The sequence below is a fragment of the Haliotis cracherodii genome, unplaced genomic scaffold, assembly GCF_022045235.1.
Source record: "Haliotis cracherodii isolate W230 unplaced genomic scaffold, xgHalCrac1.p SCAF_6, whole genome shotgun sequence".
NCBI classification, from domain to species: domain Eukaryota; kingdom Metazoa; phylum Mollusca; class Gastropoda; order Lepetellida; family Haliotidae; genus Haliotis; species Haliotis cracherodii.
The window spans coordinates 66,045,920-66,062,596 of record NW_027266319.1 but is presented as its reverse complement, the minus strand read 5'-3'; the positions used below and the strand labels follow the sequence as shown (position 1 = coordinate 66,062,596).

The window sequence follows — 16,677 nt, the reverse complement described above, 5'->3', positions numbered from 1 at the left end:
GAAAATATATTTCCATTCTTGAAAATTTATAGGCATAGTGGCTTCAACAGTTTTGGAGGAGGCTTTCTTATGTTTATGAACTGTTAGGCTTTAAAAAACAGAATTGTTTCTCAGGCATTGACTTTTGAAAATATGGTGGTATTTTTTGCTTGTTCAAACTAGTATGTAACCAAATATACAGGTGTGCACCATCAACCTAGGAAAGGGCCTCCCTACATAAACATGCATACAAACTCCTATTACTGCCATGACCATAACACGAGATGCGCAGTAAAGCAGTGTGCATGTAAAGGGAAGTAACTGTGTGTATATTAGATCACATTGTTTTTATGAGCATTAGGATTTTTAATTTTTTTTCTTGAAAAATGGAATTAAAAACAAAACGTGTGGCAGACTTGATGATGATGCGTGCGGTTTTGAGAACCAAGACCAATATTTTTTTTAGCCTTACGTATTGTTTTGAGAATGCTTCTCCTTCTGTTCCTGTCATGTCAAGGGAACATCACAGCCTGTTTTATAACAGAATCCTAACAATTGAGTTTCACATTGAGTCTTCACTTTTGTCTGGTTGTGGTATCCTTGACTGTGGTGCACATTTGACAAGGTGAAGTTCCCCATCTTCCTACATATCAAACCCCCTGACGATGGAGGCCTGGCGGAGATGGTGCCGATTGTGTACTGGGAGTACCAGACCAAGGTAAGTGTTCACACATTTGTAAATAGATACCAAATATCCATAAAAATCAGTTTCCAAGTATAGACAGTGGTCTGATTAATTTAGACCTGATAATTTCTGATGCTGCTTGAAAAGGTGTGGCCAGTATCATGAAGATGGACATGCCTTATGAAATTGGCAAGTCAATGTCTCAATCCAGTATATGCTACTAAGGCAATTTTAGCATCTTGTACAATTTGGTCCCTAGGAATGACCTTGTATCTATAAATAAAATATGAATTGGATCACTCTATGTGTCCTGACTGACACAACCTTTGAGAATGAACAGACATTATTAAAGTCAGAAGGACCCTGGTTTAACTTCAACTGATGAAATATTAACGTGTCTGGTCTGACCTTGCCATCATCGTAGCCTGGGACTGGGACACTGTTCATTCCCCTGTCATGGGATAGCCTGGCCCAGTACAGGCCGCTGTCATACAGCTGAAATATTGGTCTCCGTGGTGTAGAGTAATGAACAATTGCAGGAGGAAGATGACCCTGTTCCCGACGAACCCCCCGAGGTTCTCCGGAAGAAGAAAGACTACCTGGCATCCTGTGAAGAACTCCGGAAACAAATTGAAGGTGAAGTGTCCCTCCCTCCAGCTTCTTCATCTAACTCCCATTGAAAAGTTTGTGGTCGGGTAGCCTAGTGGTTAAAGCATTTGCTTGTCACGCTGAAGACCCGGGTTCGATTCTTCATTTGGGTACAATGTGTCAAGCCCATTTCTGGTGTCCCACTTTGTGATATTGCTGGAATATTGCTAAAAGCGGCGTAAAATCAAACTCACTCAAATTGAAAAGTTACTAGTTGGTTGTGACTTTTGCACAGGTGTTAGACAAAGTATCCATTACCAAAAGCTCCATGCCCATTTCCAAAGTTAGGGACAGGACCATGATGGTGCATGTATTCATAGGTGGCACTGTAGCTCACCTGACAAGAATGGTGTTGATTCTGTTCATGTGTAGTTCATGTGATATGTTTAGGAGAAAACATGCCTTCGAGGTTTTGGTAGAAAATGTAAACACGAGGGAGAGGGAAAGTGGTTACTCCCAAGTGAACACAAGTTGAAGTCACGACAAGTAAAATTGAACAACTTTTCATCACCTACCCTGGTGGCTCAGTGGGAAAACAGTGGGTTACAAAAAGAAACACGCTATGTGAGGTTGCAGGTTCGATTGCCGTCATCCATGATGAAAACTTTCAATTCTTGTAAATTTTAGAACATTGGACGTTTGAAACACCAATTACAAATTTCATCTTCCACTGAACTCATCAGATGTTACCAGGAAAAGGTAAAACCTCCTAGCCTCCTTACTTGAAAAAAGAGATAGGAAGATAGGAGATGTTAAGAGATAGGAAGATACATACAGTACAATAGGCAATAGTGGCTGTAGGTTTATAAGTAATATTACTCCTGTTTCAGAGGTTGAAGATATCCAAGTGGCGATGCTCAAAGTACTTCTGATTTGGAATGACCCCAAAGATGTAAGACATTTCTGTTGTTATTCTCACCCTTAGACGTTTGTATTAACTATTTCATGATGAATGACAGGGCAAAGTAAGACCAGGTTTCAATACGTGATGGCCCATGCTGGCTGATCTAGACACAAGTGTTTGGCCTGTACCTGTGTGTGATCCAGACACTTGTGTTTGGCCTGTACCTGTGTATGATCCAGACACATGTGTTTGTCCCGTACCTGTGTATGATCCAGACACATGGGTTTGGCCTGTACCTGTGTATGATCCAGACACAAGTGTTTGGCCTGTACTTGTGTATGATCCAGACACAAGTGTTTGGCCTGTACCCGTGTATGATCCAGACACAAGTGTTTGGCCTGTACCTGTGTATGATCCAGACACAAGTGTTTGGCCTGTACCTGTGTATGATCCAGACACAAGTGTTTGGCCTGTACCCGTGTATGATCCAGACACAAGTGTTTGGCCTGTACCTGTGTATGATCCAGACACAAGTGTTTGGCCTGTACCTGTGTATGATCCAGACACAAGTGTTTGGCCTGTACCCGTGTATGATCCAGACACTTGTGTTTGGCCTGTACCTGTGTATGATATAGACACTTGTGTTTGGCCTGTACCCGTGTATGATCCAGACACAAGTGTTTGGCCTGTGCCCGTGTATGATCCAGACACAAGTGTTTGGCCTGTGCCCGTGTATGATCCAGACACAAGTGTTTGGCCTGTACCTGTGTATGATCCAGACACAAGTGTTTGGCCTGTACCCGTGTATGATCCAGACACTTGTGTTTGGCATGTACCCGTGTATGATCCAGACACAAGTGTTTGGCCTGTACCCGTGTATGATCCAGACACAAGTGTTTGGCCTGTACCCGTGTATGATCCAGACACTTGTGTTTGGCATGTACCCGTGTATGATCCAGACACAAGTGTTTGGCATGTACCCGTGTATGATCCAGACACAAGTGTTTGGCCTGTACCTGTGTATGATCCAGACACAAGTGTTTGGCCTGTACCCGTGTATGATCTAGACACTTGTGTTTGGCCTGTGCCCGTGTATGATCCAGACACAAGTGTTTGGCCTGTACCTGTGTATGATCCAGACACAAGTGTTTGGCCTGTACCTGTGTATGATCCAGACACAAGTGTTTGGCCTGTACCCGTGTATGATCCAGACATGTTTGTGTTTGGCCTGTGCCCGTGTATGATCCAGACACAAGTGTTTGGCCTGTACCCGTGTATGATCCAGACACTTGTGTTTGGCATGTACCCGTGTATGATCCAGACACAAGTGTTTGGCCTGTACCTGTGTATGATCCAGACACAAGTGTTTGGCCTGTACCTGTGTATGATCCAGACACAAGTGTTTGGCATGTACTTGTGTATGATCCAGACACAAGTGTTTGGCCTGTACCTGTGTATGATCCAGACACAAGTGTTTGGCCTGTGCCCATGTATGATCCAGACACAAGTGTTTGGCCTGTACTTGTGTATGATCCAGACACAAGTGTTTGGCCTGTACCTGTGTATGATCCAGACACAAGTGTTTGGCCTGTACCCGTGTATGATCCAGACATGTTTGTGTTTGGCCTGTGCCCGTGTATGATCCAGACACAAGTGTTTGGCCTGTACCCGTGTATGATCCAGACACTTGTGTTTGGCATGTACCCGTGTATGATCCAGACACAAGTGTTTGGCATGTACCCGTGTATGATCCAGACACTTGTGTTTGGCCTGTACCCGTGTATGATCTAGACACTTGTGTTTGGCATGTACCCGTGTATGATCCAGACACAAGTGTTTGGCCTGTACCTGTGTATGATCCAGACACAAGTGTTTGGCCTGTACCTGTGTATGATCCAGACACAAGTGTTTGGCCTGTACCCGTGGATGATCCAGACACTTGTGTTTGGCATGTACCCGTGTATGATCCAGACACAAGTGTTTGGCCTGTACCTGTGTATGATCCAGACACAAGTGTTTGGCCTGTACCTGTGTATGATCCAGACACAAGTGTTTGGCCTGTGCCCGTGTATGATCCAGACACAAGTGTTTGGCCTGTGCCTGTGTATGATCCAGACACAAGTGTTTGGCCTGTACCCGTGTATGATCCAGACACAAGTGTTTGGCCTGTACCCGTGTATGATCCAGACACAAGTGTTTGGCCTGTACCTGTGTATGATCCAGACACAAGTGTTTGGCCTGTACCCGTGTATGATCCAGACACAAGTGTTTGGCCTGTACCCGTGTATGATCCAGACATGTTTGTGTTTGGCCTGTGCCCGTGTATGATCCAGACACAAGTGTTTGGCCTGTACCTGTGTATGATCCAGACACTTGTGTTTGGCATGTACCCGTGTATGATCCAGACACAAGTGTTTGGCCTGTACCTGTGTATGATCCAGACACAAGTGTTTGGCCTGTACCTGTGTATGATCCAGACACAAGTGTTTGGCATGTACTTGTGTATGATCCAGACACAAGTGTTTGGCCTGTACCTGTGTATGATCCAGACACAAGTGTTTGGCCTGTGCCCGTGTATGATCCAGACACAAGTGTTTGGCCTGTACTTGTGTATGATCCAGACACAAGTGTTTGGCCTGTACCTGTGTATGATCCAGACACAAGTGTTTGGCCTGTACCTGTGTATGATCCAGACATGTTTGTGTTTGGCCTGTGCCCGTGTATGATCCCGACACATGTGTTTGGCCTGTACCCGTGTATGATCCAGACACAAGTGTTTGACATGTACTTGTTTATGATCCAGACACAAGTGTTTGGCCTGTACCTTTGTATGATCTAGACACTTGTGTTTGGCCTGTACCCGTGTATGATCTAGACACTTGTGTTTGGCCTGTACCCGTGTTTGATCCCGACACTTGTGTTTGGCCTGTACTTGTGTATGATCCAGACACAAGTGTTTGGCCTGTACCTGTGTATGATCCAGACACAAGTGTTTGGCCTGTACTTCCGTATAATCTAGACACAAGTGTTTGGCCTGTACCCGTGTATGATCCAGACACAAGTGTTTGGCCTGTACCTGTGTATGATCCAGACACAAGTGTTTGGCATGTACTTGTGTATGATCCAGACACAAGTGTTTGGCCTGTACCTGTGTATGATCCAGACACAAGTGTTTGGCCTGTACCTGTGTATGATCCAGACACAAGTGTTTGGCCTGTACCCGTGTATGATCCAGACACAAGTGTTTGGCATGTACTTGTGTATGATCCAGACACAAGTGTTTGGCATGTACTTGTGTATGATCCAGACACAAGTGTTTGGCCTGCACTTGTGTATGATCCAGACACAAGTGTTTGGCATGTACCTGTGTATGATCCAGACACATGTGTTTGGCCTGTACTTGTGTATGATCCAGACACATGTGTTTGGCCTGTACCTGTGTATGCATGTAATGGTTGCTGCTGCTACATCCAGTTCCTGATATTTTCAGGGTAAAACCACACGAGACATCTTCATGGAGAAGTTGCGGGCCTTTCTGAGGGAGAACAGCGCCTACACAAGAGTGAGCCTATTTGTTTATAAAATTTTGAATTAAAATATTGACTCCCTTTTCGTCTTACAGGTTGAAGAAACAAAATAATTCTAAGCATTTACAAGCACCATCATTTCACAGAGTCTATCTATTTCAAGTTCTCAGATAGTTTTACTTTGGTACCACACCAATATGAGTCTAATTTCACTGATGTGTGATATGTTTCGGTGCCAACTGCCAATCTTGGAAATGAACAAATAAGCATGGTCATGGATTCAAGAAACAACCCTGCCCTCACCAACACCGTCATAACCCCACCCACACACCCAATCCCACCTTGCCACACCTCTCCCACCTCATCCCACCTCACCCTACCTCACCCTACCTCACCCTGATTTACCCCATCCCACTGAAACCCAATCCCACCTTGCCCAACCTCTCCCGCCTTGCCCCACCTCTCTCCGTCCCACCCAGGCACCCAATCCCACCTCTCCCACCTCACCCCACCTTGCCCCACCTCACTCCGTCCCACCCAGGCACCCAATCCCACCTCTCCCACCTTGCCCCACCTTGCACCACCTAGCCCCACCTCACTCCGTCCCACCAACACACCCAATCCCAACTCTCCCACCTTGCCCCACCTTGCACCACCTTGCCCCACCTCACCCCATCTCTCTCCACCTCACCTGTTATTTTTGGCAATACAGTACATCATGTACAACTGCATATAGCTGGAATATTGCTGAGTACGTCGTGAAACAACAAACAAACAAACCAATCATGTACAAGTTATCATGGACCAGTTTGCACAACCATTTCTTGTTTTAGGATTTTAATTATTAACTACAAAACCATACATACAAATACAGTTCAAGCATTGTCAAGGTTAATATTGCAATATATCGGTGATTCAGCTGTGGTTCAGGGGCAGTGGGGTAGCCTGGTGGATAAAGCATTGGCTAGTCACGCCGAAGACCCGGGTTCGATTCCCCACATGGGTACAATGTGTGAAGCCCATATTGCTGAACATTGCTGAAGCCATACTCACTCAGCCCTTCAGCTGTGGTCAGATGTTAGTTTTGATCACTGACTTACATGAGCTGACCAGTATTTGAACTGCTGTACTGAGCAGCGAGGTCGTACGTAACTGTGATAACATGTTGGCCTTTTCTTCTTGATCTGGTTTCCTTACTCTAACAGGTGCACCAGATCCACACATGCCCGCTGCCTGTGTCCCTGTGCTTCTACCATCGACTGATCCAAGCCCTGCGCTACTACTGGGACCTCTTTCAGAAGGAGGACACAGGCCGATTTGTACACAGCTCAGGTAGGAACTCACCTAACTTGTATGAGACTTCACAGCTTTATAGGACACCTCTGTGGTCTAGTTGTAGATCATCCGCCCAGAGAGTGGAAAGTTTGGGGTTCAGTCCCCGGCCGCACCATACTAAAAGACGTTAAAAGATGGTACTTGTTGTTACCCTGCCTGGTGCTCGGCATTAAGGGGTCGGGTCGGAGCCAGTATACTGTGTCTGAGTTGGGTATTCATGTTAAACTGCGCCATGGTATCTCAGTGGGCTAGCACTATAAATTGGCATCAGTCCAGACTAGTACAAGCAGCCACACACACACATGCATGCATATTGCTATATAAGTGCAATAATCTTGGACGCGACGTTAAACTCCATTTCACCTCACCTCATAGCTTATAGAATCAGACCTTGCGTGTTCAGGAACTCACCCAACTTGCAGGGGAACTTCACAATAATAATAATGTGAATTACTTTCCATAATTTTATGCACATATTTAATATTGTGGGGGATGTCTGCTACTTCGTCTTCTTGTTTGTCAATTGTTCAGTGACGTGATGCTAACAGTATACATGGTATATTTCCAGGTTCCTTTGTCCCAGTTCAGGAATTTTGGGTGGATACTCGGGAATATTATGATTTCCAGAGGTGTGGAGGTCTGATGTCACATCTCAACAGGACTCTAGGTGGTAGGTCATTGGCAACAGATCTCTCAGATGTTCTTCTTGTTTGACATCAACATGCACGATGCTGAAAATGTAGACTGTCTTGTAAATGTTTGACATCAACATGCTCGATGCTGAAAATGTAGACTGTCTTGTAAATGTTTGACATCAACATGCATGATGCTGAAAATATAGACTGTCTTGTAAATGTTTGACATCAACATGCTCAATGCTGAAAATATAGACTGTCTTGTAAATGTTTGACATCAACATGCTCCATGCTGAAAATATAGACTGTGTTGTAAATGTTTGACATCAACATGCACGATGCTAAAAAATATAGACTGTCTTGTAAATGTTTGACATCAACATGCTTGATGCTGAAAATATAGACTGTCTTGTAAATGTTTGACATCAACATGCTCGATGCTGAAAACATAGACTGTCTTGTAAATGTTTGACATCCACATGCATGAAGCTGAAAATATAGACTGTCTTGTAAATGTTTGACATCCACATGCTCCATGCTGAAAATATAGACTGTCTTGTAAATGTTTGACATCAACATGCTCCATGCTGAAAATATAGACTGTCTTGTAAATGTTTGACATCAACATGCATGAAGCTGAAAATATAGACTGCCTTGTAAATGTTTGACATCAACATGCTCGATGCTGAAAATATAGACTGTCTTGTAAATGTTTAACATGCACGATGCTGAAAATATAGACTGTCTTGTAAATGTTTGACATCCACATGCATGAAGCTGAAAATATAGACTGTCTTGTAAATGTTTGACATCAACATGCTTGATGCTGAAAATGTAGACTGTCTTGTAAATGTTTGACATCAACATGCTCCATGCTGAAAATATAGACTGTCTTGTAAATGTTTGACATCCACATGCACGATGCTGAAAATATAGACTGTCTTGTAAATGTTTGACATCAACATGCTCGATGCCGAAAATGTAGACTGTCTTGTAAATGTTTGACATCACCATGCTCGATGCTGAAAATGTAGACTGTCTTGTAAATGTTTGGTCTCAGGGGCACTTATAAAGATTACTTGCAGATTGGTGTAGAATTTGGCCGGGGTGATCAATGTGGTGAATAAAAGAAAATGAGAATAGATACTGCGATATAAAATAACTAGTTTTGTGTGTGGTGTTTTTATTTTCATGTTCTTCTTCAGCCGAGGTGAATAAAGCTCAGGGTATTTCCGTTTCTGATGATGGAAAAGTTGTTCGAACGGATAAGAAGTCTAAGGATTCAGCAGGCAAGTAGCTTCCAGTGGGAACACGAAGCAAGATGATCGTGTCTATACAAAGTACTGTTTCTTTCAGATATGGCTGTGACACTGCTGGGGGCATCAAAAGCGCCTCACTGCCCTTTGCAGAGTTGCGTCCCTTGGGCATGCATGAAAATTATGATCATGGGTTCGACTCCCGGTCTGACTCCAACGTCAATCTCATTAAAATCAGATCTTAGTTCTTGCTACCGCTGAACAAAGATCTGATGACATCCCATTATGGGTCACGTCAGAACGACCTTTCGCGAAATTTGGACCCACCAATGAAATGATTGACAAGAAATCGACATTGGCCAATCAGAAGGCATCTTTCTCGAGCTTTACGACACTAGTTTCCAACTGGCGACTACGCTTCGAAACACATTTTGACTTATTCTCGATTAAAAATTTTAAAACTGATGAGAAGAACATTCTGGTATGGCCCATAGATGGCCTAGATTGTATTTGATATGATCATTAAACCCGTAACTGTCGTTTCGGAATACCCCATTTTAAATATATCGTGGTTGTATGATCAGAAAACACATTCTGACTGTCACTTTCATGATCTGGTAAGCGATGCTCTGATTGGTTTGATGAAAGGTCGTTCTGACGTGACCCGTTTTGGGATGTCCTCAGATCTTTGTTTAGCAATAGTGAAAACTAAAATCTGATTTTAATGAGATTGACTCCAGCGTTCGCTGTCAAAATGTTTCTAGGTTGTCAGCACCATACCTGTACTTGTGGGCTTCACCAAAGTGGTAAACATCTGCGATCTGCAACACTTTCAGCTTTCCTCCCACATTAAGCTGACACACCGACATAACTTAAATACTGTTCAAAGCAGTGTTAAACCCTACTCACTGTAAAATTGCTGACTGTGCAAAACAACTTTCACCTTCTTCCTGAACTGACAGACTAAAGTTGTTTGTTTGTTGCAGCCCAGAGTACTGAGGTGTACCCTGAGCCCGAGATGCCCAGTGGGAACTCCCTGATGAAACTATTGGACAGCCTCGTCATCCTGTACCACATAGCAGCCCACAAGCAGCTCGGCAAGGTAGGCCACTCAGTGGGAACAGTCTCACCTTGATGAGCTGTGTGAATGAGTTACTTGGCTCAGCAACCCATGTTGTAAGAGGGGATTAACGGGATGGGTGGTCCGGCTTGCTGACTTGGTTGATGCATGTCATCGTGTCCCATTTGTATAGATTGATGCCCATGGTGTCAATCACTGGATTATCTGGTCCACCTAGCAACGGGTAGCTCTTTGTTTCCGGGGTTATTGGTCCACTGACAATGTGTAGCTCTTTTCCAGAGTTATTAGACCACCTGTCAATGTGTAGCACTTTATTTACTGAGTTATTGGACCATCTGTCAATGTGTAGCTCTTTGTTTCCGGGGTTATTGGACCACCTGACAATGTGTAGCACTTCGTTTCCAGGGTTATTGGACCACCTGTCAATGTGTAGCTCTTTGTTTCTGGGGTTATTGGACCACCTGGCAATGTAGCACTTTGTTTCCGGGGTTATTTGACCACCTGGCAACGTGTAGCACTTTGTTTACTGAGTTATTGGACCACCTGGCAATGTGTAGCACTTTGTTTCCGGTGTTACAGGACCACCTGACAATGTGTAGCTCTTTGTTTCCTGAGTTATTGGACCACCTGGCAATGTGTAGCATATTGTTTACTGAGTTATTGGACCACCTGGCAATGTGTAGCACTTTGTTTCCGGGGTTATTGGACCACCTGTCAATGTGTAGCTCTTTGTTTCCGGGGTTATTGGACCACCTGGAAATGTGTAGCACTTTGTTTCCTGAGTTATTGGACCACCTGGCAATGTGTAGCACTTTGTTTACTGAGTTATTGGACCACCTGGCAATTTGTAGCACTTTGTTTCCGGGGTTACAGGACCACCTGACAATGTGTAGCTCTTTGTTTCCTGAGTTATTGGACCACCTGGCAATGTGTAGCAAATTGTTTACTGAGTTATTGGACCACCTGGCAATGTGTAGCACTTTGTTTCCGGGGTTATTGGACCACCTGTCAATGTGTAGCTCTTTGTTTACTGGGTTATTGGACCACCTGTCAATGTGTAGCACTTTGTTTCCAGGGTTATTGGACCACCTGTCAATGTGTAGCTCTTTGTTTCTGGGGTTATTGGACCACCTGGCAACGTGTAGCACTTTGTTTCCGGGGTTATTGGACCACCTGGCAATGTAGCACTTTGTTTACTGAGTTATTGGACCACCTGGAAATGTGTAGCACTTTAGTTCCGGGGTTATTGGACCACCTGACAATGTGTAGCTCTTTGTTTCCTGAGTTATTGGACCACCTGGCAATGTGTAGCACTTTGGTTCCTGAGTTATTGGACCACCTGTCAATGTGTAGCACTTTGTTTACTGAGTTGTTTGACCACCTGCAATGTGTAGCACTGTCTTATCATGTTTTAATCAATTGGTTGTATTTATCATTGTATCTTTCCATTTTAGATGTGTGCACTGAGGGACAACATGAGAGACTTCGTGTTTGCCCTGCAGGATACAGAAGAAAAAATCAAAAGGTGCTCTACAGAGGTATGTAGTCATTTTCAACATTTGTTGTTAACTTTAACAGGGGCATTGATGGCCCAGTGGTCTTAGATGCTACACTTTGCTGTGCAGAGTTGCTTCCCTTAGTTGTCTCTGGATTGTCTGGTCTAGACTCTATTATTTACTGCTGTCATATAGCTGTCATATAACTGGAATATTGCTGAGTGCAGCGTTATACAACTAACAAACAAACAAACAACAAACAAAACATTAAGCTTACTTGCTATGATATAACTGATATAAGTAGATAAATCACCTGGAGTGTTTCACTGACATTGAAGTAAATACTCTATCACTTGTCCCTGTCATCTTGTGGTGCATGTGCTTCATTTCTTGGGGCCATTGATGGCACAGTTGTCATTGCAACACAATTCACTGAGCAGAGTTGCATCCCTTGAGCACGCCAGAATCCTGGTTCTCCCCGAATATATTTCTAGGGTTGTCAGCACCATACCTGTGCCCGTCTAAGACCTGCAGGACTTTGGTCTTTCCTTCCACATTACGCTGATCGGGGTGATATAACTGAAATACTGTTCTTAGTGGAATTAAATCCAACCAACTCACTCACTCACTTACCAGGGCCTGGCGTGTATCAATATATTTTCACAATTAACCTTGTCGAGATTATTTCTTATTCTCATCAGTAGAGCTACAGCCTTGAGACTAGAGACACCAGCGCCAGCTCATATTGCTTTGCAACCATGTGAAAATTATTATTACCTCAATTATTTCATGTTGTTTTCTCAATATAGACGACTGACATCCGTGATGATCTGGAACAGGCCAAAAAGGTTTTCCTCGAGAAGATCACAGAACAGTCTCGCCAGATGGGTTGGGTTATTGCTGTTATATACTCTAAGGTAGGATATGGAGAAATACTGTGTTACTTGTGTCAGTGGTTATATACTCTGAGGTAGGATATGGAGAAATACTGTGTTACTTGTGTCAGTGGTTATATACTCTAAGGTAGGATATGGAGAAATACTGTGTTACTTGTGTCAGTGGTTATACACCCTGAGGTAGGATATGGAGAAATACTGTGTTACTTGTGTCAGTGGTTATATACTCTGAGGTAGGATATGGAGAAATACTGTGTTACTTGTGTCAGTGGTTATATACTCTAAGGTAGGATATGGAGAAATACTGTGTTACTTGTGTCAGTGGTTATATACTCGAAGGTAGGATATGGAGAAATACTGTATGTTACTTGTGTCAGTGGTTATAAGGTAGGAGATGGAGAAATACTGTGTTACTTGTGTCAGTGGTTATATACTCTAAGGTAGGATATGAAGAAATACTGTGTCACTTGTGTCAGTGGTTATATACTCTAAGGTAGGATATGAAGAAATACTGTGTTACTTGTGTCAGTGGTTATATACTCTGAGGTAGGATATGGAGAAATACTGTTTGTTACTTGTGTCAGTGGTTATATACTCTAAGGTAGGATATGGAGAAATACTGTGTTACTTGTGTCAGTGGTTATACACCCTGAGGTAGGATATGGAGAAGTACTGTTACTTGTGTCAGTAGTTATATACTCTGAGGTAGGATATGGAGAAATACTGAGTTACTTGTGTCAGTGGTTATACACCCTGAGGTAGGATATGGAGAAGTACTGTTACTTGTGTCAGTAGTTATATACTCTGAGGTAGGATATGGAGAAATACTGAGTTACTTGTGTCAGTGGTTATATACTCTAAGGTAGGATATGGAGCAATACTGTATGTTACTTGTGTCAGTGGTTATATACTCTAAGGTAGGATATGGAGAAATACTGTGTTACTTGTTTCTGCGGTTATATACTCTAAGGTAGGATATGGAGAAATACTGTATGTTACTTGTGTCAGTGGTTATATACTCTAAGGTAGGATATGGAGAAATACTGTATGTTACTTGTGTCAGTGGTTATATACTCTAAGGTAGGATATGGAGAAATACTGTGTTACTTGTTTCTGCGGTTATATACTCTAAGGTAGGATATGGAGAAATACTGTATGTTACTTGTGTCAGTGGTTATATACTCTAAGGTAGGATATGGAGAAATACTGTGTTACTTGTTTCTGCGGTTATATACTCTAAGGTAGAATATGGAGAAATACTGTGTTACTTGTTTCTGCGGTTATATACTCTAAGGTAGGATATGGAGAAATACTGTATGTTACTTGTGTCAGTGGTTATATACTCTAAGGTAGGATATGGAGAAATACTGTGTTACTTGTTTCTGCGGTTATATACTCTAAGGTAGAATATGGAGAAATACTGTATGTTACTTGTGTCAGTGGTTATAAGGTAGGAGATGGAGAAATACTGTGAGTTACTTGTGTCAGTGGTTATAAGGTAGGAGATGGAGAAATACTGAGTTACTTGTGTCAGTGGTTATATACTCTAAGGTAGGATATGGAGAAATACTGTATGTTACTTGTGTCAGTGGTTATATACTCTAAGGTAGAATATGGAGAAATACTGTGTTACTTGTTTCTGCGGTTATATACTCTAAGGTAGGATATGGAGAAATACTGTGTTACTTGTTTCTGCGGTTATATACTCTAAGGTAGGATATGGAGAAATACTGTGTGTTACTTGTGTCAGTGGTGGTGCTGTTATGAACCTGCATCAAGTGAGCAAATTGTTTTGATGTGACATGTCAGTAAAATAAGCGGGGATCAGAGACCTTTGAAAAATGGACAAACTGGAGGAACATGTGGACTTGCAGCGAAAGCTACCCATGCTGATATAAGTATAACACTACAGGAAGAAGCGCCTTCCTATGTCACAATAAAGAGGTGGGCAGCAGAGTTTACGCATCTCCCAAAAGGCCCGACAATAAATTGAGGATGTTATGCTGTATTTTTTAGAAGTTATGGGATGAATGGGATTAGGTGTGCTCTTCCATCCGACCAATGGGCCATTGAATGTATAAGTCGTTGCCATGGCTACTGTTCATGGCGTGACTTTGAACTCCTTCAGCACCCCCTTTTTTCTCCAGAACTGGCTCCGTCAGACTTCTATCTGTTCCCAAACATGACGAAACCTTGAGCCGGAACCCATTCCGACTTGAATGATAAGGTCATAGCAGCTTTGTAGAACCTTCTTAGGACAGCCGAGAGGAGGACTTTGGGGCGGTCCGGTGGTAAAAGCGTTAGTTTGTCACACTGGTTCTTTTCCCGACATGGGTACAATTTGTTAAGTCCATTTCTGGTGTCTCCCTCCTTGATATTGCTAGAATATTGCTAAAAGCGGTGTAAAACCATATTCACTCACTCACTCTACGAGATTGTGATCACAAAAGTGTATCAATGTTGAAGGGGATTATTTTGAAAGAAAAGGATAATTTTCATGTCTGTAGTCAAGTCTTTCTATGTGAAGCTTGGAACATTTCAATCAACCCTTGTTCTAAAATCACCCTGTTTCCTCCATGATCCAGTCCAAGCAGAACGACATAGCGTGGATGCTGCGGGTGATCCTGACAACAGTAGAGAAGGCCTCCAAGTACAAGCAGTTGTTCCAGTTTGTCCCCGAGCTGTACATAGAGAGCTGCATCAACAGCTACAACGCCCTCAAGAACTACCTGCACCCAACAACTAAGTGTGATCAGATTGAAGGTGAGTCATCCTGCAACAGAGATGAAGGAATCCTCTTGTCTCACAAGTCGGGGACTTTATGGTAGCAGACTTCGGTATGGTTCTTAATATGTCCCTACATTCATGTTTCTTTCTTGTTTGTTTGTTTGTTGTTTAGCGCCACACTCAGTGATATTCCAGCCATATGACGGTGGGCTGTAAATAATCGAGTCTGGACCAGACAATCCAGTGATTGACATTATGAACATTGATTAACGCAATTGGGATACGATGACATGCATCAATCAAGTCAGCGAGGCTGACAACCCGATCCCGTTAGTCCCCTCTTACGACAAGCATAGTCCCTTGTTACGGCAAGCATGGGTTGCTGAAGACCTATCCTACCCCTGATCTCATTGGTCCCAACATTCATGTGTGTCTAATGCATGACCTAGATGAATGTGTGTCATGTTACTCCAGTCGCGTGGATTGGTGCACTGCTATTAGCCTCTGTGTGAAGGTCTGGGTTAGATCTTGTAACCCATACTTGTGGAGGTGACTAATGTCATTGAGTGTCACATTGGTGTAGGGCAATGCTCAAGATGTCAATCACTGGATTGTCTGCTCCAGACTCAATTATTTACAGACTGCCGTCATACAGTTTAAACTAACCTGCCGTTAACCACTGGTCTGTGGGGCCCAGACCTGAATACCTGCAGGCTACTATGATGTATCTGAAATATCCTGATCACAACCTCTGAAACAACATCCCTCACTCAGGAACAAAGAATGATTTTGACAAGAATTAAAAAACTGCCAAAACTTGTTTCTTGGGGACTTTTAAAGTAGATGACAGTCTTACCTTAAGGACCATCACTAGCGGAGTTGACACTCTGAAGAATTAGGCTTTGGACCAGCAGCTGCAATCACAAACTGATCCATAATATTGTTCCCCACTTCTGTGCACGTGTGTGCAGTGTAGATGCAGTAACATTCGTCTGTACCTGGGTGAGGGGAGGTATCGTCATGGTTACAGCATCTGCTGATTACAAGACCTGGTTCAAATCCACAGGGTACAATTTATGAAGCCCAGTTCCGGTGTGGCCCTGCCTTGAAATTGCTGGAATTTCCTAAAATTTGCTATAAAGCATACACACTGACTTTATGTTTGGGGCGGACTTGATCTGTTTCACCGCCCAGATGTCAGGTGATGAAGTCGTGAAGATGTTGAAGTAAATGCCATGTGTCTTGTTTCAGGTTATGATGAACTTCTAGTCAAGTATGCCAACTTCCTGACGAGCCACTTTGCTGATTCCAGGATTGTCAGCAATGGTAGGTCGTGATTCTAAACATTGATGCCACTAATCACAATGAATATGAATAATAATAAGGCTACTTCTATAGCGCAAAATTCCTCATCACTGAGGGACATGCTCAATGTGCAGTATAAGATTGGTTAGTGAATGTAGGCAATACCAGATGATGTTGATCACGATTGTCCAGTAATAACACAAAAAAAACATTTCCATCCTCCACATCAGCTCGGAACAGAAAGATTAAGCTTTTCATTTGGT

General features: G+C 43.0%; 2 protein-coding genes across 2 annotated transcripts in view; one reads left to right on the top strand and one right to left on the bottom strand.

Moving 5' to 3' along the window:
• Window positions 1-16,677, top strand: part of LOC139445122 (E3 ubiquitin-protein ligase RNF123-like) — a 53,961-nt gene that overhangs the window by 17,630 nt on the left and 19,654 nt on the right. The window contains 12 exon segments of the mRNA XM_071226222.1: window positions 595-697; window positions 1,204-1,300; window positions 2,143-2,204; window positions 5,647-5,718; window positions 6,889-7,015; window positions 7,587-7,688; window positions 8,859-8,942; window positions 9,896-10,011; window positions 11,445-11,528; window positions 12,296-12,403; window positions 14,968-15,145; window positions 16,361-16,435. Of these exon segments, the coding sequence (XP_071082323.1) occupies window positions 595-697; window positions 1,204-1,300; window positions 2,143-2,204; window positions 5,647-5,718; window positions 6,889-7,015; window positions 7,587-7,688; window positions 8,859-8,942; window positions 9,896-10,011; window positions 11,445-11,528; window positions 12,296-12,403; window positions 14,968-15,145; window positions 16,361-16,435 (1,208 nt within the window).
• On the bottom strand, window positions 2,320-3,892 carry LOC139445317 (uncharacterized). The gene is made up of 4 exons (XM_071226440.1): window positions 3,861-3,892; window positions 3,607-3,744; window positions 3,245-3,346; window positions 2,320-2,560 (listed from the first exon to the last, which is right to left on the bottom strand). Exons 1-4 carry the CDS (start codon window positions 3,890-3,892, stop codon window positions 2,320-2,322), a joined length of 513 nt encoding a protein of 170 aa, XP_071082541.1.